The sequence below is a fragment of the Columba livia genome, chromosome 23 (genome assembly GCF_036013475.1).
Source record: "Columba livia isolate bColLiv1 breed racing homer chromosome 23, bColLiv1.pat.W.v2, whole genome shotgun sequence".
NCBI classification, from domain to species: domain Eukaryota; kingdom Metazoa; phylum Chordata; class Aves; order Columbiformes; family Columbidae; genus Columba; species Columba livia.
This window is the reverse complement of record NC_088624.1, coordinates 536,461-559,765: the sequence shown is the minus strand read 5'-3', so window position 1 is coordinate 559,765 and position 23,305 is coordinate 536,461. Positions and strand designations below refer to the sequence as shown.

The following is a 23,305-nucleotide window of genomic DNA, read 5'->3' as shown; positions in this document are numbered from 1 at the left end:
ATCATGCCTTGTATTATAATTAACTATGTTATAAAATCCACTTATTCTTGCTCCTTCTTTGCTTTCTTCTGAATTTTAAGCTTAGTACAATTAAAGTAACAAGATGTAGTTTTGTTTTTAGCCAGCAGGACCTGACTTTAAAATGTCCTGTGAGGAAGTGCTGCTGTTCGATTTGTATTCACCGCCAGCGTTTCTGAACTCCATCTATTCTCATTTATATTTGCACTTCAGGTTTCACGCAAGAGAATCCAGCTTTAGAACACGACAAACGAGTCGCCATCCTCTAAGAACACATCCATTCCCAGATGGTGAAAAAGAAAAGCCCACATCTTCATGTGAAGATGTAGATCTTAAGACATTTCCCCTTAGGCAGCGTGGGGACCTGCAAAAAGCACGAACATAAATACCACCATACTCTGGATTTCCCCAGTACCACTGTTCTCCACTTCATTCAAGTTCCTGTCGTGGTCACACTAATTTTGAACAAGATAACAGACTATCCAACTTCAGAAATAACCTGAATTCAAATGAGACTCCTCAGTGAGTCGGGTGAGGTTTGTCGCTGGTATGGAAGATTTTGTACTGTTTTGATAAAGCTTTACAATCAAAATTTGCAACTGTGCGTGAGGCACTGCTGACTGTTGGTTCAGGACACCCTTGCAAACAAGGTCATGAATCTCATAACCATTATCCCGATGTGCCATTTTAAATACATGTCACTCCAAAGGGACCGATAAGGCTGACACCTCCCCATTTTCATAGCCCTGAGCACGACTTTGCACTGCTTACTCCCAAAATAAAAAGCGCACAAAGAAGAAACCCCGGCTTTGAAAAATCATCTGATAACTGCTCTCTCAGGGCATGCTGGAGAGATTTTGCCACACAGGAATTCTAAAAGCATCTTAGGGAAGCCAAAGCTTCCTCTCAGGGCATATTCCTGACAACGTGCCCTGCAGGACAGCGGTTTGATAACGGTATCTCCGACTTGTGCGTGTTGCACGCTAGAGATTCCCTATGATGCTAAAATGTAATGAATCACACACAAAAGACATAGTGCAGAACACAGACTGACATGTAAATCCAGAGATTCATGGGTGGGATAAAGCAAGCTGAAAGAGCAACCTCAGGCATGTTGTTTATATAAAGGAAAAGCAACTTTAAATCATATGGGTAACAGCAGTTGGCTTTCATCTGCCTGTTCTTTGCCTTTGTCATTTGCCCAGTACAACTGCTGCATTAGCAGGATGGTCGGCAACGAAAACTCGCCCCTGGAATAATACAAACAGAAAGGGAAGGCAAGATCAGAAGAAAAGAAGAACCAAAAACACCTAAAAATTCAAGTAAGAAAAAAAAAACGCCAAACAAATGGTTGAATAGTCGATTCTACATCCACGATGGATTTGAGTTTGTGGTCACCTGAATTGTTCCGAACCCCTTTGATTTCAGTGGAAAAGGAGGGGGGGCCCTTACCGAGCACGACAAGGCACTGAGAGCGCGCTGGTGTGAACACCGAGCAGATGCTGCTCCCGGACCCCGGCTGCTTGTGCGCTCTAGATTATGGGCCAGATTTACAACAGTATTTGGGGACTTAAGCACATTACTACATGTCACATGGGATTGGCAGGAACGCCAAACAAGGTTACACCTCTTATTTAGGTTACATTATCAAAGCAGTTGGAGAACCTCCTGAGGTTGTATCTGTAACTTCCCCAGGGCAATGAGCGCTTTATTTGCCTGTATTTCATGAACACACATTCAGTGCTGGCACCCACACCAGAATAACGATGGCAGTAAGTGCAGGAAATGGCCATGGCTACAATGACACAAGGAGGACGTTTCTGTTCCTCCGAAACATGACACTCCTGGGCAATATTTCCTCTCTGCCAAATTAATATTTTTCAGTGTTTTAAAATTATTTTTTCCTGGTTGCAGTAAATTACATGAACACTAAAAAAGAAAAAATAAATTCATTAAAATAAGCCTCACGGACTGACCTCAACAAACAAGGAAATTCCAAATAAAGAGATACCACAGAGCTCTGGAAACCTGACAATATGAAGAACAGCGGAGGTGAACGAAGAGCAAAGTAAAGGCTTTAAATATAACAGTTCTTTGCTAGTATTTACTTTGCCCTTTTGTTCTTTTGGCCCTTGTTAGCAGGACAAACCCACAAAAGGTTGGTATGTGCCAGACGGAGTCATGGAGCAGTGGCTGATGCGTGTGCCACGGCGTGTACAGGAGCACTGCAGTGCTGTGTCGCTATAATCTGAATATACCTAAATATTAATGAAACTCCTTGCTCTACAGCAAAATAAGAAGATGCACCTGGGTTTAGGAACATGTGGAGTTCTGTGCCTCGCACCAACCCACAGGCCTGACGCTGCCCCGAGTGTGTTTTCCCCTGGAAGGTGAACAAGGCAGAATGCAAACAAACAAAAGGTATGTCCGGATCACGCCCTCCTTCTGAATTAAACAACACAGCAGCTCTGCGGTGAGTCTTCTGGAAGCACCCTCTGAACACAACCAAAAGAACCCCACACACGCGGTCTCTGAAGCGAGAGCAGAAACCTCCCCGTGCGCCTCCTGCTCCTGTGTGAACACACCCCACGTCCACGGCATTTCTCACAGAAACATCACGAAACGCCACCAAAGCGGCTCCCACAGCAGTGACTTGGCTTTTCCCTCCCGGAACCGCTGCGGACACCCCACGGCACCCCCAACCACATCCAAAAGCCTTCTGAAGTCATGCCTACCTATGGGATGGGGCTGCCAGAATAGTAACGCTGAGATGAAAGGCCTAAGAGGGAGAACAAGGAAAGGGAGAAGGTAAGGACAGCAGAAGAATATGGGATGCAAAAATTTCCATCAGCAATTTAAGCATTGGTTTACAAGACAAAAAAATCTTTTCTACCTGGAGACATAGAATGGCCGCTGAGATAAGCAGACACCAACAGAGATAAATCCAACAATGGTAAGCTGCCAGGCCTCGGAATTTGCTACATATTCTCCTGTAAATCACAGGTTCTTTTTCAAACACTCTGACAGTGTTTATTGGGGGTTGGACAAGATGACCTTTGCCGGTCCCTTCCAACCCAAACTATTTCATGAATGTTATGATTTATGACAGAGGGTTGGAGGGGGTCAGGCCCCAGCTCCCCGCAGCTGCACACCCCCGGGGGCGGGCGGGGGCTGGAGTCCCCTCCGCACAGCCGCGGCGAGCGGCCCAGCCACCGCCTCAGGGCCCGGCTCTGCTGGAGGCACCTGAGGGGCCTTCCCCGAGGCCTGAGGGGAGGGCCAGGCCGCGGCCTCCCCGCGGCAGACAGCCTGGGCGGCAGGACGCGGAGCTCCCGGGTCACAACCCGCCGTCCCGCCGCTCTCCCTCGCGCCGCCCCGCCCCGAGCGGCCATGCTGGGGGCGAGCATCCGCGGGCCCGGTTACCGCGGCAACAAGCAGACGCCGTCCCGCTCCTGAAGGACCTGCCCCCGCCCCGCCAGGTGAGCGGACACCGGTCCCGGTTCCCTTCACCCCCCCGGGCCCCGCCGCTGCCTCACGGGCCGGCGCCTCCCTCAGCGCGGAGCCCGCCCTGCCCGTCTCCTCAGGGGCGGCCGCAGCGCACACCCCCTCCCTCCCACCCACCGGCGTGTGTTCCCGCCGGGAAATGGCCTCCACAGCCCGCCGGGGCCGCTCTCCTCCCTCCGCGGCGGCTCCAGGTGCCGCCCCGTCCCTTCGCCCCTCGCCGAGCTCCACCTGGCTGCCCCGGGTGCGCTGTCCTCCCCAGCCCCCAGGGGCTGCCACATCTCTGGCTGTTGTGACAGATGGCTGTGATTAAACGGCGTGATTAACGAGGAGGAACCTCTGCAGGAACTTGGCAGCAGGACAGGTGATGGTGAGTGTGGCTCCCAGTTAAGTAAAGCTGAGGTGAACAAAAGTTTCTTTGTTCCCCTGTGCATAAACCCCAAGACAGCGCCTTTTACTCACAGCCTTCTGTTTAAGCTCTGGATGTTATCAGGCTTAAGCATTTCAGTCCTTCAGAAAATTTGCATCATGGGCACAAATTAGAGAATGAGAGCCAGCAAGGCAATATCAATCAGAGAGAACACCCTGCTCCTCAGGAAAAAATAAAGCTTCCCTACAGTAATCTGCCTCAAGAAAAATAATCAGGTAATCAGTCTGACCTTAATCATCTGAAGTGGGAAGATTAACCAGACATGGGGAAAGATGAGTTGGTCTGTCAGTACTTACGCTGTATCAGCCCAGCCTGGGCCACCGCCTTTTTAGCCAGCTTTTGGTAGTCAAAACCAAGGCAAATAGTCCTAAGAATAAGTTTAGCTAATCATGTACTGAAGGGTTAGCGCCAGGGTAAATCTTGCTCGGTTCCATGGCTGAACAGATGATACGCTGAACGTAAGATTCGAGTTGTGTTGATCTGAAGCTGCAAGTGTTAGGAGCCTATTCTGAGAATATCCTACCTTACTGAGGTTTCCTGTGATCGGATTCTTAGTTTCCTGTCTATGAAACTAATGTTCTCTTAGACCTTGATGTCACTGATTTCCTGCTGCTGAACAGACCAAGCGTATCAGTTTCCCAGGGACAGAGGTGAGGCTGACCGGTCTGGAGTTCCCCGGGTCCTCCTTCCTGCCCTTTCTGAAGCCTGCAGTGCCATTTGCTGTCCTCCAGTCCTCGGGCACCTCTCCCGTTTCCCAGGACTTGGCAAAGATGATGGAGAGCGGTCCAGCCATGACCTCAGCCAGCTCCCTCAGCACCCTAATGCAAGGACTTAATTCCCTTGTCACCTTCCAGTTATTTAAATTATGTTCACCGTGGTTTTGGCAGCTCCACAAAAATCACCTGTACTCTCCTTGCTCACCAATCACAGCATTATCTTTTTTTTTTTTTTTTAATAGGAGATCCTGAGTTACTTTTGGGATTGTATAGTATTATATACCTGGAAAATGCACCCTGGAATGATTGAGGAATGAGAACTGTAATGACTTTTTTCAACAGTGCTAATTTAAGTACAGACACATCCCTACCAGCTTCTCTGGTTGGTGTTAACTAGTCTCTGACTCCTTTCAACAATTTTGGCAGCAATGCATTAGGGAATCTTAATTAAAGGTGAAAATGTGGGGTTTGAGGAGGGCTTTTTGCAAGCACTCCTCCCTATGGTGAGCACCCCAACCCCTGTGAAAGGTTTCCTTGGCTGTAGGTAAATATTATTTCCATCATCTTGAGAGGTACTTCGTTATTCCGCTCATTTCAGGCGTGCAGACGGGAAGAGTTAGAATAACACAGTTGTGATGCTGTGGTTTGTGACCGAGCCAGTGGGTCAGAGCCGCGGACATGTCAAATTAAAACACATCTCCCTTGTCTCAGCTGGTTATGAATTGCAAAGCTGCAGATAAAACTTTCCAGTTAATTGTCAGGCAAACTCTACATGAAGCTGGGCCCGCGTTCTCTACCTTGCAGAGCTCTCTGGAATGACATTTTTGATGGTTTTAAATCCACAGAGCATCTTTTCACTGGAGCATTATGATTGTAGTTGAGCTGATCTAAAAAAGGTCACATCAGCTGATCCAGTGGCTGCTTGTGGCTTGTCCGAAGTCTTTCATTAGCCATCTTGAAACTGTAGGAATGGTGATTTTTTTAGTCTTGACTGTCTGGAGGTTGGGAGGGCTTTTAATTAGAACCCAGGCTACGAAATGCTGGATTCTTGTGATTCCTTTCTAGTCTTGCCATTTTGAAATGTCCAGTCTAAAATAATACTGTCAGAGTGATAAGAATCATTCTTTTTCTCCTATTGTTGTGGTTATGATATGTTTACCCTTACAATTAGTGGGTATTTGTGGCTGAACATCATTCAAAACAAGACAAAACAACTCAAGAAGAAACCCCAAACCAAGGAACTAAGCAGCAGTTTTCTCCTCACAAATCATCAGTCCAGATGAGAAAACAAAAAGTAAAATGATACTTTCAGATGGAGCACATAAACCACCTGTCTGCGGTGCGCCAGGACCTGGCATTCCCACAGGCCACCTCCCATTTGGACTATACATTATAATAAATCATTTAAACAAGCTTTTCATTTGCTGTTCTGAAAGCGGGATGCAGCGAAGAATTCAGCACTTCCAAAAATCAGGCATAAAAAGGGGGTTAATCTCTGCTTGGTTTAGACAACCCCAGTAAAAAATCACGGACAAACCCACAAGCAAAATGTTCAAGTTCTGAAAATTTGAGGCCAGGTTTGAGACACCAAATTGTGTACCAAGTGAGGGAATTAGGTACGGAATTAGGTCTGGAATCCACTCTTGTGGGGAGGTCCCTGGCGTGGTGCAGAAGGACAAAATTACAGCTAGAATGAGTCTCGTTTCTGAGCAACCTCAATTATCTGTTAATGGCCCCGCATTACATGGTCAAATGTGCTCTAAATTAGCCCAACTCCCTCTCCTGTAACACAAGCCGAGCTCTTCGGGTGCGGGACCTTTACTGCGAGCAGGATAAATAGAGCGAAATGCTGAAAAATTTTATTTGCCATCATTTTCCTGAAACCTTCAGGAACAGCTTTAGTGGCAAATGATGCGACACCGCAGCAGGCAGGGGTTACAGATGGCCTTGGTAAAAACTCTCATAAAGAAGTCTATCAGCGACAGGCAAACATGAAAGAGAAACTGCTTTCAACCCAACACTTCAGAGAGAATACCGAATTAAAACAGAGCCCCACGGGAGAAGTTCCACCAAGCTTTTCACAATCATTCATTACTTAATCATTCAAATATTTTGCTACGGAACCGTGTACATTCATTTTTGAAGTACGTGTGCGTTCCGATAGCCGAACCAGCCCACTTGATGTAAATAGATCACGGCAGGAAAAATAAATGAGCAGTCCCGCAGAGGTGGAACGTGTCGTGTCACCGATGGACAATTAACGAGTGTTTAATCCTGGTTTGTCCAAACGTTCCCCATCAGCGCTCTTCTGCTGTTGGGCTGCTCGCGTGTGTGACCTTCCCTCCCACGCAGGTCCGCGTTAACGCGGTTTGGATGGGGAACAACAAGCAAAACACATGAGCCTCGGGCTATATGAGACCTTTGGGCTTTGAAAAAGAAAACCCTGTCCACCCCCGCAGTGTCGCTCCTAAGTTCAAAGGGACAACAGGGGCTTTGTCACACTCCAGGTACCACCATCAAGAGCCTCAAGACCTCCAGCTGAAACGGCCACACAGGTTGAGTCAAGATGCCGTGTTCTTGCGTCTCTTCATCTCTCAAAGTCACATGTAAAACAGGGCAATAAACCGGATTCTTTTTTAAGATGCCATCACAAACGGTAAGAAGCTGCTTTTGCTTTTACTTGCAAAATAATCTTGGATTCTGTGGGTTAGAAAATGGAGCGCTTACTCACGTCCCTATGATGTCAAAGAGCATCTGTACATCAAAGCTTCCTGCATTTGTGCTGGCGTTTCAGGGTTCAGGATCTAGAACGATATTAATTAAGCTGTTGGTTTTAGGTGGCCGCCCCTGCGGAGCTCACAAGGATGTTGGGACTTGTGGGAAACTGCTTCAAAAAGAACATGTTTTTAAAAAAATCCCCAATTGTAATTTTTCTTACCTGAGTGAAACATTCCAGACGGGAATTTTAAAGAGGTGCTGTTACTGCTGATTAAAAAAATACGTCTTAGCAGCCTGAAACCCGTCTACTGTTCTTCAACACAAAGTTCTGGTCTGTGCCGCCTTTTTTTTTGCACCCTTTCAAACTCCTATCGCAGCTTTTTCCTGAACACGACCATTAGTCGTGATCAATAAAGTCATCTTCAGTCTCACAGTACTTCTGAGCTTATAGCAATATCTACCTTGTGCCAATAGTTCAGTTTTAACCGAATTAATAAGAACAATTTTTAAAGGGAGTTAAGATGCTTATTTGAACCTGTTTGCTTATTAACACTGACTTGCTGTTGCCTGGTAAATTCAGTTCTGAGAGTAACTCCGCTTATGTTTGCTCTTTGCTGTGTAATTTTACTACAACTCCTCCACACTTCCCAGCCACAACCTTGGCTTCGACCTCCAGGTTAAGCTGTCCAGTGCTGAGATATTTTATCCATTTTCCATTACAAAGATATTATTCTTTGTCCCAACTCCGATTTTGTAGTGGGTATTTAAACAAAGTAAACCTTATCTTTACATAAGTTGTGTAGACAGTGATTATTGGCTAAGAAGAGATTAACTCCCTGTTGCTGAACTGCGTTACAGAACAGACTCTGGTCCCACAACCAATAGCAAGGACTTGTATTTCTCTCAAGGGTAGAAACAAAATGGAAATTGAAGGGTAAGAAAACTTTCTCCAGTAAATCATTTATTAACCTTTACATGTTAATACTCTCCAGAGATGTGAAATTGCCTTTTGGCCAAACCAGCCACTTTCCCTTCACCTTCTATGTCCTTTTACCATTCATTGTCCGGGATTAGTGAACAGAAAAATGAGAATGCAGATTTTAAATAGACATTGCCCAGTGAACGACGGGTTATTTGTTGTCTTGCAGATCCGCTCACCCAGGAGCTGGTGACGAGGCTGGAAACCCCGATGCTGCTGCTAGAGAAAGGTTTTCCTGAACCCCAACATGCCGCTTACAGGAAAAATCCCACATATAAACAGGATTTAAAATTGTAATGCCTGGGAACAATGCGAAATGCCAAACAAGTTATTTCATTCCCAAGGAAGCCTCGAGGTCTTCTGTTCATAACACAGCTCGTATTCTCAGAGCAAACCTCTTTCAGCTGGGGTGAGTTTCACTGCTTTGTTGGCCTCGTTTCCACTTCCACGGGTTCTTGCCAGGGCCGAGCGCTCTCCGTTGGCTCAGCTGGGGCTGCAGTGACACCTAGTTAACTGCTTGGCTAATTACAACTGGGCTTTGCCCGCGGGCCTGGTGGCTCCAGCACTGAGAAATTCCTCATCCCCAGCAGGATTTGTGCCTTTTCTGCTAAAGCACATGGCCGGGAGAGCTGGTGCACAGAGCTGAATTGGCCCAAGCATTGAAGAATAGCAATTTGTTTCCTTAGAATGTAAAATCGAATCATCCATTTTCATTAGTCAGTCAGCCAGGGTCGTGTCTGAAGAGACCTTGCTGCACACTTTCTGCATTTCACATCAGCTCCCCTATGCCAGGAGTTCGTTCCCAGACAAAACACACCTGCCAGGTACCTTAGTGAACAGACTAGATTTACTTTTGTAATATTTAAAACTTAAATAATTCAAATACTGTGGATTTGACAATCCCACCAAAAGAGAAAACTGCATTTTTCAGCTGTACTTTCAATAAATAATGTACCAGTAAGTCACTGAGGGAATGTGAGAAAGCAGGACTTCACATTTTTTGCATTATTTGCAACGAGTGACTTGAAAAGGTTTTCCACATATTAAAACTTAACAACAGCGCTGGAAGAATTATGAAATTCACACTCTTTAGGCAAAAGAGATGCTGAGGCACTGGTGCCTTCCGCAGGGTGCAGCAGGTGTTCCTGTGCAATGAGGAGAGGTGACACTGGCCCCCCTGCTGCGCGTCCCTCCAGGAGCGCAGGCGCGTGCATCCGAGGGCCGTGTCACACCAGCAGTGCCTCCTGAATATCGAGGGAGCTGGCGCATGGTCAGACGGGCAGCGAATCCAGGCTCAGGGGGACTGCACAGGTGCCTCTGGGAACAGGCTGTAGTGCAGATAATTGGCAATCAAACTAATTATTCACTGATTGATGTCGCTTTCCAAGCTTAAGAGAAAGCAAATATATAACCTCATTTAGTTCAGTTAGTATTTTTCTTGTTGATGAAGAAAAGTATTCTAAAACACCCATCTTTCTTCATTTACAGACCCTGACTCAGAAAAACAGATAAAACTCTCGTAACATGCGAATTCCATCAAGAAGCCGTGATCTCGAGTACCCTTTCCATTGTTTTTTACACCCCTATTTTTCTCCTACTTTAATTAAAGCCAAAGCAAGTGTGTTTATGTCACATAGTCCTTTTTGCAGTCCTACTGATGTCTCTCCAAGTCCAAGCACTGACTGCTAATTATTTTAAGAGACCACAGGTCAAGGTAAGTAGTGGTGAAATCAAACATGGCATTTCCATTGATGATGTCCTAAAACTGCCTCACCTAATTGGAAACAGTTGGCTGCTAAGTTGGGCTTTTCACTGACCTTCTTTAACCTTTAAAATCACAAGCTGCAGGGATGCCTGTGGTTCCTTTACTGTGTGTTTTGAGTCACATATAATACTGACATTCTTTTGCTTCTGAGGTTTCTCCTGATTAGAGCTTGAGCTTACAATGAGACGTTGTCCTTAGCACAGCTTAAAGGCCCAAAGCGCATTTCTACACGACAATAAACCATCAAGTGCGTCGCCTTCAGCTTGAGTGGGATGAACTTTGGGTGAAGATCCTTATTTAATGTTCTTTTTCGTTAACAACTAGCATGGCCTCAACAAAGAGGGGGTTCCTTTTATTTCAGAAGGGAGAATGAAGGCAGAAGAAAACCAGTTACGCAGATCTCGACTTGAACGCTGACAAAGACACTGAGTTGAATCCATGTAAAGCAACTAGAAAATACCGCTGTTGTTTGGAAGCAAAGACACGAAGGAGCCTGAAGGCTTCCTTGTACTGTACAGCAAGAAGTCTGGAGTATCTGTATCTCAGAAAAAAAAAAGGATTAATCAGTGCAAATTTGCTGTATAAATGCTTTTAAGCTACGCTCAGATTTGTGCATGAACCTTCCAAATTCTTGTCTGGTTAACACATTTCCTAACTTCTCAATTCCACACGAAATCTATCACTCGATAAATTACGATTATTTTTACTGTGTGTGATGAGAGGGTATAATTTTGCAAGTTTTAAGGCACTTAATATCCCCTGTGCTGCTGCTAACACTGTGCTGGTTATTGTCCAGCCCTGGAAACCTGAGCCGCACACGTGGCTGTGCTCACCACGCTCCAAGCTGCTCCTTAAAAACAACATCCTAACTGCATCAATTAGAAGATAAATCATTAAACGTGAGCTATACATGACACTATAAGCAATAACCAGCCTGAGTGAAGAGTATGTAGCATATTTCTCATTATCCCTAAACAAAATTCCTTACTAAGCAGCCGCCGTACTCACAGAACATTGCATTCCTTCCTTAGCCAGCCAAGATTAATAACTTCTGAGTCAGACTTAGGCCTGGATTCTGGGAATGAGGAAACAAAGAGCTTGCGGTTGCTCATTTTGCACAAACTGGTTCTTTTCAGAGTAGCGGTTTTCACCACGGGGCGCAAGGAAAGCAGCTGCCAGCTGCCATTTGCTTCAAAAAGGCGACGTCCACGGGTCCCGGTCCATACACGGCAAACGGGTCCTGCGGCTCTGAGGAGCCCCACCTTCGATACACTACAGCGTTTCCTTTTTTCCCGAGTATTTAACACTGAATTCTCACCTTCGCTGTGTTGGGTCTGAGTGGTGATCTAACAGTGCAGGCAAAAATTGAAGGGATTGGCCTCTTAGGGCAGGATTCTGCTCATTTCACATCAGATGCGACGTAGACGCTGCTTCCCCAACCTTCTGGTTTTTTTTTCAAGAGAAAAGGACCCTTTAGGTCAGCATCCATCTGACCCAGTTCAGACCTAGGAGGTTATTTCATGTTATCCAGATGAACCCAGCCTGAACCAAACCTCGTGGAACTCTCTAATGACTCCTTAAGTGGGTGTGCTCAGCTCGAGTTCAGAAGAGCGGATGAAAGACGGAGCCTCCTCATCTCCGTGAGAAAGCGCCTTTGGTTACTCCAAACTACTATTTTTCTCCAAAGGCTGTATTTATTTTAAATTAAATAAGAAAAAAAAATCAAGCCCATTCTGCGCTTCAGTTTAAAATGAGCAGCGCGAGTTTCACCCAGTGTCCTTTGAAGAAAAACCACGTACATGAATTCAGGTCGGGTCACCCTGGGAGCGTTTCAGCTCCAGAACGGGGACGAGTCCGGCGTCGTTCCCCTGCATTGCGGGTTTGCTCACCATTATTTCCACTGCTGTTTGCGATTAAACGCAGCAACCCCCGCTGCCTCCCCACCAGCTCCTCTCACCTCTGGGGTGCAAAATGAAAGAGAAAAATCATCTGGACCTTCAGACACGTCCTGAGAGCTTCTGCTCCAAGCGCCCGCGCGGCTCTTCACCAAATAACAGCAAAACTCAACGGTCCCGGCAAACCCGCGGGAAAGCCCAGTGAGATCCCACCTCTCCCAGTCACACCAGTGTGGGAGGCCTGAGCAGGTGTCATCGAACACAGGACGCAGGAAGGACAGGATCCGTGTTTCCCAAATAAAAGGGACAAAAAAGAAACGGAAGAAAATAGTTGGGGAAGGAAATTTTATTTCCAAGCTTCTAAAAGGATCTTACAAACCACAGAGAGTAAAAAAATGCAAAACTATATATATATATTTTATATATATATATATATATATATAATTGACAGGGTCCTCGTAAGCAATTCTTCACATTATTCTAATGGTGATAGGAAATACCACTTAACCATATATGCGTTTTTCCCGTAATCCTGATTGCTGCCAACAGCTGATGAAACTCTTCTCATACAAAATTTCCCTTAGATTGTACAGATCTCTCTTCTCGAGAGCGAAGGAGACAAGAGAACAAATTAACCGAGAAGAAAATCAAACAAAACTAAGAAAGGAAGCGTTCTGAACCGAAGCGTTGAGGGCTGTGTGAAAGCCGGGCGCCATCCCTCCCGCATGGTGATGGAATCTCCTCCTACACCCAGCACTTGGTGTTCACTCACCCATCCCGGCCGTACCCGCCGCGTCTCCCAACAAACCCCACCGTTCCCCCGCGCCCTCCACCCCAGCACCGCTCTTCCCCCGCTCCTTCCCACCCGTCTGAACCTCCACCTTGATTTTTTAGGACTTCCCAAGAGCTCAGCTCAGCCAGGAGGGGTTAATCCAGCACCTCCGCCCCCGTCCGGCTCAGCATCCCTCCCGCTATTCCAACCAGCGATGCCAATGCCTTCCCAGCGCGGCACATCAACACGTGCTGGGGATGAGGAGGAATCCACGCTCGGCTTTTCAGGATCCAACAGCCACGCTGGGAAAGCCACGGGCCCCTGGACAAAACCGACAGCTCCACACCAGAAAGGACCTCAGGAAAGAAAATACAGAGACAGCCAAAGAGAGAGAAACGGAGCCGGGGCAGCTCTGTGTGCTCCAGATTCTCGCTCACCCTGAAACGTCGTGGCAGCTTTTGGACATTGCCAAAAAGAAAACAAAACCCCAACGATCCCGTGTTCCCTCGTCCCACCCCCCAACAGTTTCTTAAACACTTAATGTCCAGCTTAAGTGAAATCAACAGATTTTAAAATCCACGCAGGTGTCAAAAAGGAGAGAGTAACAAAACTTAGCTAGTTCTCGTCGTCACAATGAAAATAAAAACCCAACTCGAGCCTCGGAGGCAGAGGACTAAACGCAATGTCCCTCGTAGGGGCTGTGCCACCCCACTTCAGAGGTCTGGGGGGCTCTTTGGGTCCCATTCCCAGCAGGGAAACCCCCTTGGGGCCCGAATGTCTCTTGCTGTCTCCAGGCATCCTCTCACCCCAGCACTGGGATGGAGGAGAAAAGCTCCACCTTGGGTGCCCCGCTCCTTCCTGCACAGGTCTAAAGCCAGGCTTAGCCCTGCGCTGCCTTCCTCCTCCTCTACACGTCAAACAGCAACCAGAAACACCCCAGCTAGCTGTGTGAAAGAACGTATATATTCAGCACGCACTCAATACAGTATAGCAAAAAAAGCTATCGTTTCCTTAAAAAAACAGAACAATCAAAACAAGAACCACCAAACTTTCAAAGTAACCACCAAAGCTTCCAAATCGCTCCCCACCCTGTGGCCCTGATGCTCATCCTCCTGGCCCGAATGCGGCACCCAGCAGCGAGTGACCCCAGCCCCGTTGTCCCTGCCAGGCAAGGGACAGATGGTGGCCCTGGCAGCACCTCATGCTGTGGCACCGAGCTCCTCCGGTGGAGCCCGGGGTGTCGGGGGGCTCCCGCCAGAGAGGGGCCTGGCCAGCGGTTTGCTCCGGTGCCATCACGTGCAGTTATTTGGGGGACACACACACCAAAGTAACAGAAAGCGGGGAGCAGCGCAGCCCCGCCGGGGCTGGATGCAGCCCTGGGGATGCGCCAGGGAGGAGAGGGGGTCCCAATGCTGATGCTGGGGGGGATCCGTGCTTGGATCGCTGCGACGGCAGCTCCGCTGCTTTCTGCCGGAGGTGGGGGACGATGTCAAGGACGGGGACAGCTGGTGGGGACTGGGGGGCTGGTAGGGCCCTCGCTGCTGTGTGGAGAGGAGGTAGATCGGCTTTAGAGACCTCTTGCCCAGGAGGATGTCTTCTTGGCCACCAGCTCGGCTCCTGGGGGGAACAAGCCCGTCATGGGGCCCTGCACACCCACCACCCAAGAGGAAGGTGTTGTGGAGCCTGTTCACACCGCCATAAAGCTCTTGAACCAGTGGGAGCAATTTTCCTCAAAACTTTTTAGCCCTGAAACCGCCTCCACGGTTGCTGCAGGACAAATCCCGGCAGCCGGGGACGAGCCTGGAGATGGCGACAGCGACCCATGGGGCAGGAGGAACCCCAGCTCCCTCCGCTCGACCCCAACCCCGACCCCAGCCCCTCTCTCTGCCCTGCCGCACCGGTCCTGCTCCCCCCTGCCCCATGCGCCGCGGGGATAGCGCGTGATGCGCCCCGTCCTCCCCCCTCCCCAGGTCCCCATCCCCAGCGTCCCCCCTGCCGTTAGTCCTGCTGCTCGTTCATCTCCATGTCCGACACCAGGATGTTCTTCTCGGCAGATTCACTGGGGTTGGAGGTGGTGCGGCTGTAGCGGGCGCTCTCGAAGGCTCCTCGCTCCGCGCTCCGCCGACGCTTGTACAGGTAGACGGCGATGCCCAGCATGGCGCACAGCGCCAGCGTCGACAGCACCACCACTGCGATGGCCGTCGTGTTCTCCGGCAGAGCTGTGGGGAGGGGGAAAGGCCGGTGAAAGGCAGCCTGATGTCTCCCAGCGTCTTATCCTGCAAAGAGGGGCTTGGGCTGGTGGGTGTCCAGCCGGATGGGGGCTCTTGGGCAGGATCATAGAATAGTTTTAGTTGGAAGAGACCCTCAAGATCATCGAGTCCAACTGTTAACCCAGTGCTGGCACTGCCCCATGTCCCTAAGAACCTGATGTCTGAGTCTTTTGGATAGGTCAGAGCAGGACAGGACTGGAGGCTGCTTTGGTGTTTTGGGGACATCCTGCCCGTGGCAGAGCTCCGGGGGCCAGGCAGCCTCTTTGGGTTGCTCCTGATGTGCGTGAACATCTGGCAGCTGCCTGGGCTGGATCTTTGGGATCCCACCAGCAGATGTGGCCAGGCAGTGTGGGCAAGGGAAAGACAGCCCAGCAAAATACTGGCCAGACACACTCCTCCATGGACAGATGGTTCCTGCTGCCGGGGAGTCCGAACCCAGGGCCAAAGCCACCCGCGGATGGGATTTCCCACCCGCAAACACCATTTCCCTGGTTATTGATACAAGCTGGGCTAAACCATGCTCCCCCAGTGCCAGTTCCCAGTCCCAGTGCTGTGCCCAGGCTGACGATGTCACTCACCTGCCCTGGAAAAGCTGCTCTCCTCCACTGCAACAGCAACACAGACAGGTGAGCGCACAGCCACAGCACCCTCCCCTCTTCCCAGCGCCAGCACCACCGGTGCTGACCCGGCCACCGAGGCGTGCACAGCCCACCCGAGCACCGCTGAGCCCAGTGGGGACCTGCAGACCCCAACACCGGCCCCTACAACCCCCTTACACCTGAACTGCCCAACACATGCGGCTGATGCTGCCTGCACGGACCACCAGCTCACCCCATATCAACCCAGGCACCACAGGGGGGCCCCTACCTCGGGGGATCTTGCAGATGACCCCCATGGTGACGTTGGTGCAGGAGCCCAGGCGCCACACGCCGTTGCTGCTCTGGATCCAGTAGCAGCTGTTCTGGCTGAGCATGCTGGGCCCCGTGTCGTGCTGGCCCCAGTTGGAGTAGTTGACAGCAGTGTTGTCGTGCCACACCAAGGTGCCACCTGGGAAATGGAAGAATTAGGTCTGGAGAGGCTGAAGGGGACACCCCAGCTTTGCCCCGGTTCTGAAAGCACAGGAAGGTGCGATGAGGTGACGAGAAGGTGTGATGGGGCCATGAGCGGGTGTGATGGGGCCATGGGGAGATGGAGAGGACCAGGGGCTGCAGGGCACCTTCCTGAACCTACAGGCCCCAGTGCCTTGGAGGAGGCTCTGAGTGTGAATACCATCACTCCCACCCCACCAAGCCAGAGGAGGACACATATGGCACATCCAGCCTGGCCTGAGGCTCCTGGTCACACCATGGCATAAGCCCCACACTGCTGCCACCACCGCAGACCTGCTGGGAATTTATGGTGTTGCCCAAGGGGGTAAAACCTTGTTCCTCTCTTTGTACCTTTGGGGTTGAAGCTCATGCCCAGCCAGGCGCCCTTGGATGGGCCCTCGTACGCCTGGAGGTGCTCCCACACGAAGACGTTCTCCATCTCATCCTGGATGGACAACACCGTGCCACCGACTGTGGAGGAAAGAGCATCAGGGAAGAGCCCAGAGCTCACAGGATGGAGCTAAAGAGCAGCAGTGCCCAAGAGGACAAAGCTGAGGAACCACCCATGAACCATGTAGTAGTTGGGGAACTCCAACACATAACTGGAGATGACCGCTGGACATGGGCACAGGGACAGGGACATGGGTGCTCTGCTGTACCCACAGGCATCCTGGGGACCCCATCCTCGGAATGTCACCCCCCTCTGCCACCACAGCCCCCCTGTACCTTTCTGGCACCTCCTCATGGCATCCTTCTGCCCCAGGGTGATCTCCATGTGGAAGGTGTAGCAGTGATCCCGGAAAGGGATCCAGGACGAGTCCTCCAGCGATTTGGGACAGCTGCCGCTGTAGCTCCACTTGTGCGGGCGGGCGGCACCTGCGGGGCACACAGTGCATTGGGGGTGCTTGGGGGGGCACAGGGCGTGAGGGTCCCACAGCATATTGGAGCACCCAGCCCGGGAGGGATGCACACAGAGGTGCACAATGTCCCCGGTGGGATGCTATCTCCAATCCTTGTTGCTCCCCAACCCGGTCCACCCCGTGTTCCCCCGTTTCCCCAACAGGCACCTGCTCGCAGTTGGCAGATGCCGCCCTGCAGCTTGGTGTCGCAGCCGGCCGTGCGCCAGCTCCCGTCCACGTCCATGTAGGAGCAGCCGGCGACCTGCTGGGGCTCCCCGTCCTGCCAGTTGGTGTAGAACACGTTCTCCTCCGTCAGCCATGAGTAGCTCCGGCCTCCCTGCAGAACCAAGGCGAGGGGAAGCTGGGGGGCTGCCGTGACCCCTGGGGACCCCCCACCTCAGCTGCCTGTCCCCCTCCCTCACCTCGTCGTTGGCCAAGCCGATCCAGAGCGGAGCCCGCAGGCTGCTGACGGCCTGGGTGAGGAACGCCTGGCTGTAGGGGTCAGGGATGGTGGCCAGGGTGGCGTTGAGGGTCTCGCAGAGCAGCAGGGCCTCGTGCCACCTGAGGGGTTTCTGCAGGATGCGGTAAGTGCTGTTGTGGTAAAAAAGGGTGCCGGTGGGCGAGGGGGGGTACGGCGTCCGTGCGGGGCTCAGGGACGGGTCTGGGGGAGCAAAGAGACATGGTCAGAGGGAACAGAGGACACTCCTGCATCCCAGGAGCTCACCCCCTTCATCCATCCCCCCCAGGTGAGATGTCCCTGGGTGTACATGTGGCACCTGGGGACACTGTGGTGCAACCAGGGAGGGTGGAGAGGCCATGTCCCCAGGACTGGCCCTCCAAGGTGCACCCATCACCCCGAGCTCCCTGGCCACAGCCCCACCACAGCATGGGGCACCAGGGCGGTGGTGACAGGTCCCCAGTGAGCAGAGATTGGGGCTGTCCGCGCTGTGTCCCCCCGTACCTATGCTCCGCTGGCAGATGTAGCCGTGCTTCTCCTCCAGGCAGCTCCGGTCGTCCCAGCGCCCCGTGAAAAGGGGGGGCGAGCCGTGCCACACCACCACACAGTTGGTCTGCACAGCCAAGACACAAGGTCACCACAGCCCTCAGCATCGTCACCCCAACCCCATGGACACCCCCACCCCAAGGACCCCACCTCACAGGGCCAGATCCTGCTCTGCAGTCAGAGACGCCCCTGGCACTCTGGGGAAGGGGCTGGAGCACAAGTGTGATGGAGCAGCTGAGGGACCTGGGGGGTTCAGCTGGAGAACAGGAGCTGAGGGGAGACCTTCTGATCTCTGAACTGCCTGAAAGGAGCTTGGAGCCAGGGGGGGTCGGGCTCTGCTCCCCAGGAACAAGCGCCAGGAGCAGAGGAAACGGCCTCAAGTTGCGCCAGGGGAGGTTGAGGTTGGATGTGGGAACAATTTCTTCCCCAAAGGGCTGTGGGGCATTGGAACAGGCTGCCCAGGGCAGTGCTGGAGCCACCATCCCTGGAGGGTTGGACAGGCAGACATGAGGTTCTCAGGACATGGGGCAGTGCTGGGGTTGGGGTAATGGCTGGACTCAATCTTGAGGGGCTTTTCCAACCTAAATGACTCATGATCCTACGATCCTCATGGCAGTACACAGCGCTGGGGGAGGCTACGGGTGGGTGCCACTCACCGGTTTGTCGCGGGGGCCGGGGGTGCTGCAGCCCGAGGGCTCCCCAGGCGCCCAGCTCGCGTGCCGCAGCGGCTCGCCCTCCACCCAGCGGAACTCCCTCTGCGCATCGTGGAGCCCGATCCAGAGGTCGAAGGAGATGTTGGGCAGCATGGACGTGATGAAAGCTGCAAGGGATGGGCAAGGTGCTGAGGTCGCCAGCCCTAGGAGGTCCTTAGCCAAAGGGGTTGGTGGGGACAGGGGGGACATACCCTGCTCCAGGGGGCTGGCGATGGTGGCCAGGACAGCACCCTGGCTCTCGCACGCCTGCTTCGCCTCAGGCCACTTCACTATCTCAGCTTTGTCGTGGCCATTGAAGCTGAAACACTGCATGGGTGGGGGCAAGGGATGGTCCAGGCGGTGCAACCAGCCCCCCCAGCCCGAACCCCACACCTTCCCCAGTCACCCACCCTCTGCAGCCCCATTCTACCCCAAGGGTCCTTCTCCCCTTTGCAGCCTCACGCCCACGTACCCCCCAGCCCCTCCCGCACCCCCATCCCACAGCACAGCCCTCCCAGCAATCCCTATACATGCATCCCCCAGAACTTCCCCCCAAACCCTGCACAGGTCCCTCTCCACCCTGGGGTGTCAGGAGGGGACCGTCCCCTCCCTGTCCTGCCGTACCTTGCTGAGGAAGGGGACCCATCCGCGGGGACAGCCCCCGCTCACGGGAGCGGGCAGCGGGGGGGGCGAAGGCTTGGTGGCCGTCCCGTTGCTCCGCTTGCAGATGTAGGGCAGTGCCGTCAGGCACTTCTGGTCCCCCCAGTCCTCTGCGGGGAGGGACAGGCCAGGCGTGACCCCCCATGTCGCCGTGGGGTCGGAGTGTCTCAGCCCCCCAGCATGGCCAGGTCCAGCCCCTCACCTCTGCTGGCCGTCATGTACACGCACTTCTTGTCCTTGGAGATGGGCCGGGGCTTGCCCGGCGCCCAGGAGACGAAGTTGAGGAGGGACCCGTCGGACCACCTGGGAAAGGCACCAGTGGAGCAAGTGTCCGGGCAGTGACATGGCAAACGGGACCAGTTACGCCCTAACTGGGAGCACCGCTGCCCTCTCTTGGGTGAGAAACCCCCACCGCAGCACCCCAGAATGAGACCCAAGATGTAGGTGCTGAGCCACAGTGCTCTGAGAGCTGGGGACAGTGGCACAGGGACACACAGGGACACGGTGACTCTTTGTCCAACTTACTTGAACCTCCCGTCGTTCTCGTAGGTGTGGAGCCCGATCCACCAGTGCTGCTCCTGGCCCCTGGAGAACTGCACGCCCGGAGGGACATGTCAGTGCCCCGCGGGGATCAGGTGTCCTTGGGGACAGCCACGGCCACTGTGGGCACCGGCAGCCCCCCCAGCTTGCACTGCAGCAAAAAGCATCACCCTTCTGAGCCCCAAACCCACACCCAGGCATGGGACCTGCCACCACCCCCCATCTCGATCCCAGGAGAGCCCAGTTAGAATCATCATGGAATCATGGAATGGTGTGGGTTGGAGGGACCTTAAAGCTCCCTCAGTCCCCCCTGCCATGAGCAGGGACATCTTCACCAGCTCAGGGTGCTCAGAGCCCCGTCCAGCCTGGCCTGGGGTGTCTCAGGGATGGTTCATCCACCACCTCTCTGGCCACCTGGGCCAGGCTCTCACCACCCTCAGGGCAACAATTCCTTCCTCATGTCCAGCCTGAATCTCCCTCCTTCAGTTTCAAACCATCACCCCTTGTCCTATTGCAACAGGCCCCGCTCAAAATCTGTCCCCATCTTTCTTATCAGCCTCTTTTAAGTACAGAAAGGCCAGTTGTCCCCAGGTAATGTCCCTTCAGCAAAGGACGGAAGGAGCAGCCAGTGCAGGTCCCGCACCCCCGGTACCTTCTGCAGGTTCTGTCCCAGGAAGCGCAGCTCGGCCTCGCCGTGCACTGACGCCAGGTGCGCCTGGAACCAGGTGCAGATGCGCTGGGCCTGCACCCACGTCGAGTGGTGCTCAAAGAACTTGTACTCGGCCTCCTGGTACTTCACCCACTCTTTGCTACCTGCAGGCAGGGACCGGTGTCACGCCAGGGTTGTGCTGCAGCCACCAGCATCTACCACTCTGTCCCTCAGGTCCCCACGGGTTGGGTTGCTTTGCTTTTGCCCCTCTCCCACATCTGAGGGTCCTGACACTGCCCAGTCCCTGCAGCAAGGGGCAGGAGGACACCTGGGCTTTTACAACCCTACACAGGACCCATCCTCCTCGGTAGCACTGCAGGGACACCCCGCAGGGACAGTGCCTTGCTCATGCATGTGACAAGGTGACAGACGCCTGGAGAGGATGATCTACACCGTGGCCAACGCACCTTGGGTGGTGATCTCTGGCTCCTTCACGTCAGCACCTGGCGAAAGGGCAAGGAGAGGCGGTCAGAGGGATGCAGGGCTGGGACGCTCTGCTGATGCTCGCCTGGAAACCACCCGTGGGCTCCAAGGGCGAAATGCCCTCCTGAATCCCCCCAAGACGGGCAGCACCTCTCCCACCTCCCCCAACCCCTGAATTAGGACTCATCCTCCCATAAGGAAATTTTTCACGATGAATTTCATTGGAATAATCTCCCCAGGGAAGTGATGGATTCTCTGCCACTGGACACTTTTAAGATGCAGCTGGGCCAGCTTGTCTAGACTGGGCTTTTGCCAAGACAAGTTGGACCAGATGATCCTTGGGGTCCCTTCCAACCTGGTGTTGTATAAAAGCACAACCTTGGGAAGGGAGGTGACAGGGGGTGCCCCTGCACTGGCTCCACCACCCACAGCCCGTCCTGTGCCAGGTTATTCAAAGCTGAGGGTTTGGGGGTCTCTTTGCCGGGCACCTTTGGGCAGTTTGCAGATCCAGTCCAGCTGGGCTTCGCACTGCATCGGCATCCACTGCAGGGAGGCCAGGTCCAGCACTGCGCACGTCCGGATGTCGTCGTCGTCGTAGTTACTGCGGTCAAAGTTGTGGTAGAAAAACTGGGGGTTGAGAGAGACAGGCGGTGTTGGGCACTTCCACCAGCACCGGATCGGGCCTGCCCTGCACCCCAAATCTTGCCGGGATCCCCCCGGACTCACCCCCAGCCCGTCGCTCCACTTCCAGCTCCGGTCGCCCGTGGGGTCCCGCCGGTTCAGGCCGATCCAGAACCAGTGCTGCTCATGGAGCTCCGGCTCCGACTCCCTGTGGAGAACACATCCCCCACCAAAACAGCAGCTTCTCTATTTGTATATAAATACATATTTATAATCTGGTGGATTCTGTTTTTCAAAGCCTGCTGTCCCCACAACACCCAAGGACGGCAGCTCCAACACCAGGCACATCGGCTCAGGGCTGAACCAGTTTTAAATCAAGCTCCATCCCCAAATCACACTGAATTTCCTGTGCTTCTCATTGTAGCCACCCCAACTCATGCACCTTCTGCATGTAAGTCCGTGCTCAGAGAGCCACGTCCATGCCCCAAACACAAGTGTCGGAGCACAGGAAGGGGCGCAGGCGTGTTCCAAGCACCCTCGGGCAGCGGGACACACACCAGCACCGCCAGCCACTCACCCAAAAATCTTATTGAGGGTGTTGGCGACGAAATGCTCCTCCTCATAGCTGCCCAGGCTGAGCAGCTGGGCGCCCAGCTCCCGGCAGAACTCCTGCGCCGCCACCCACGGCTTCTTCTCCTGCAGCTTCTCGGAGTTGAACACCTGGGCAGGGAGGAACGGGCTCAGCGCCGGGAGAGGGGCAGCGCATCGTCCCACCGCCCGCCCGGGACACGCTGCCGCCACTCAGCCCGATGTGTAAACCTAAAGATGTGTAAATCCCTTCAGCTTTATGTCGGTCTGCTCATATAACAAAGATAAGAGTGACTTGCAAAACACCTCATCACGAACTACAGACACTACTGACCTTGCGGCTTTAGACACTTTGAAGCCGCATAATTGAGTCTTGCTTTAACACATCTAACTGTCGGACAAAGTGTCCTGTAGCTGAACGTTATTCATTATATGCTAAAAGGACTACGTAATGCGATATGCAAAAGTGTAACCAACTGGCTCTTTAGGACTGCCATGAGCAGTAATCAGATTTAGTCTCATGCCTTTTACTCTTCTTGCTGGTGTGCTGGCATTATTCCAGCAGCCAAACTCGCGCAGCTCTGTAAATAAATATCTCGTCTCTGTAAATAAGTCTCTCTCATTTGTATGCACACCAGGTTTTTGGGTCAACACCTTCAACCCCCCCGCACCAGTGGGGAGGCACAGGAACCCCCCCAGGCAGCCCTTACCTTGTAGCAGTGCCGGAGCTTGGGGTCGGAGCTCCAGCCCGGGGGGCAGGCGGCGGTCAGGCTGGGCGTGGGGAACGGCCCGGGCAGCTCGGGGTTCACCGGGGTGCCCAGGTTCTGCCGGCAGATGTACTTGGCCTTGAAGGTGCTGCAGTTCTTCACCTCCCACAGCCCCATGGAGCTGCCGGTGGCCAGGGCCACGCACCCGCCCTTGTTGTAACCTGGAGCGCTCACGGGAGCGGGAGGGACAGCAGCCTTAGGGTCGGACCGCGGCGGGTGGCAGAGCCAGCACCCGCCCTGCGTGGAGGGGACGT

The 23,305-nt window shown here is 52.8% G+C and overlaps 1 protein-coding gene and 2 long non-coding RNA genes across 6 annotated transcripts in view; 1 reads left to right on the top strand and 2 right to left on the bottom strand.

Moving 5' to 3' along the window:
• Positions 1 to 390: 390 nt before the first annotated feature.
• LOC135576093 (uncharacterized) lies at positions 391 to 3,102 on the bottom strand. The gene is made up of 4 exons (XR_010467718.1): positions 2,912 to 3,102; positions 2,754 to 2,797; positions 1,995 to 2,046; positions 391 to 1,268 (listed from the first exon to the last, which is right to left on the bottom strand). It is a non-coding gene; the product is annotated as an uncharacterized LOC135576093 (long non-coding RNA).
• Positions 2,409 to 12,766, top strand: LOC110355440 (uncharacterized). 4 transcript variants are annotated; one of them, XR_010467708.1, is made up of 5 exons: positions 3,301 to 3,494; positions 7,170 to 7,318; positions 8,529 to 8,768; positions 9,848 to 10,073; positions 10,486 to 12,766. It is a non-coding gene; the product is annotated as an uncharacterized LOC110355440 (long non-coding RNA). The 4 variants fall into 4 exon arrangements; XR_002408132.2 differs by lacking the exons at positions 3,301 to 3,494; positions 10,486 to 12,766 and adding an exon at positions 2,409 to 2,971 and having other exon boundaries at positions 9,848 to 9,991; XR_002408130.2 differs by lacking the exons at positions 3,301 to 3,494; positions 10,486 to 12,766 and adding an exon at positions 2,410 to 2,826 and having other exon boundaries at positions 9,848 to 9,991.
• MRC2 (mannose receptor C-type 2) overlaps positions 12,351 to 23,305 on the bottom strand; it is a 25,782-nt gene continuing 14,827 nt past the window's right edge. The window contains exons 12-30 of the mRNA XM_065039158.1: positions 22,995 to 23,212; positions 22,274 to 22,416; positions 21,802 to 21,904; positions 21,564 to 21,702; positions 21,060 to 21,095; positions 20,596 to 20,756; positions 19,929 to 19,996; positions 19,606 to 19,706; positions 19,368 to 19,513; positions 18,956 to 19,070; positions 18,708 to 18,871; positions 18,010 to 18,118; positions 17,471 to 17,709; positions 17,217 to 17,385; positions 16,876 to 17,025; positions 16,501 to 16,620; positions 15,929 to 16,108; positions 15,640 to 15,666; positions 12,351 to 15,010 (exon numbers count right to left, since the gene is read on the bottom strand). Of these exons, the coding sequence (XP_064895230.1) occupies positions 14,790 to 15,010; positions 15,640 to 15,666; positions 15,929 to 16,108; positions 16,501 to 16,620; positions 16,876 to 17,025; positions 17,217 to 17,385; positions 17,471 to 17,709; positions 18,010 to 18,118; positions 18,708 to 18,871; positions 18,956 to 19,070; positions 19,368 to 19,513; positions 19,606 to 19,706; positions 19,929 to 19,996; positions 20,596 to 20,756; positions 21,060 to 21,095; positions 21,564 to 21,702; positions 21,802 to 21,904; positions 22,274 to 22,416; positions 22,995 to 23,212 (2,609 nt within the window). The 3' untranslated portion in view covers positions 12,351 to 14,789. The remainder of the gene's footprint in view (positions 15,011 to 15,639; positions 15,667 to 15,928; positions 16,109 to 16,500; positions 16,621 to 16,875; positions 17,026 to 17,216; positions 17,386 to 17,470; positions 17,710 to 18,009; positions 18,119 to 18,707; positions 18,872 to 18,955; positions 19,071 to 19,367; positions 19,514 to 19,605; positions 19,707 to 19,928; positions 19,997 to 20,595; positions 20,757 to 21,059; positions 21,096 to 21,563; positions 21,703 to 21,801; positions 21,905 to 22,273; positions 22,417 to 22,994; positions 23,213 to 23,305) is intronic.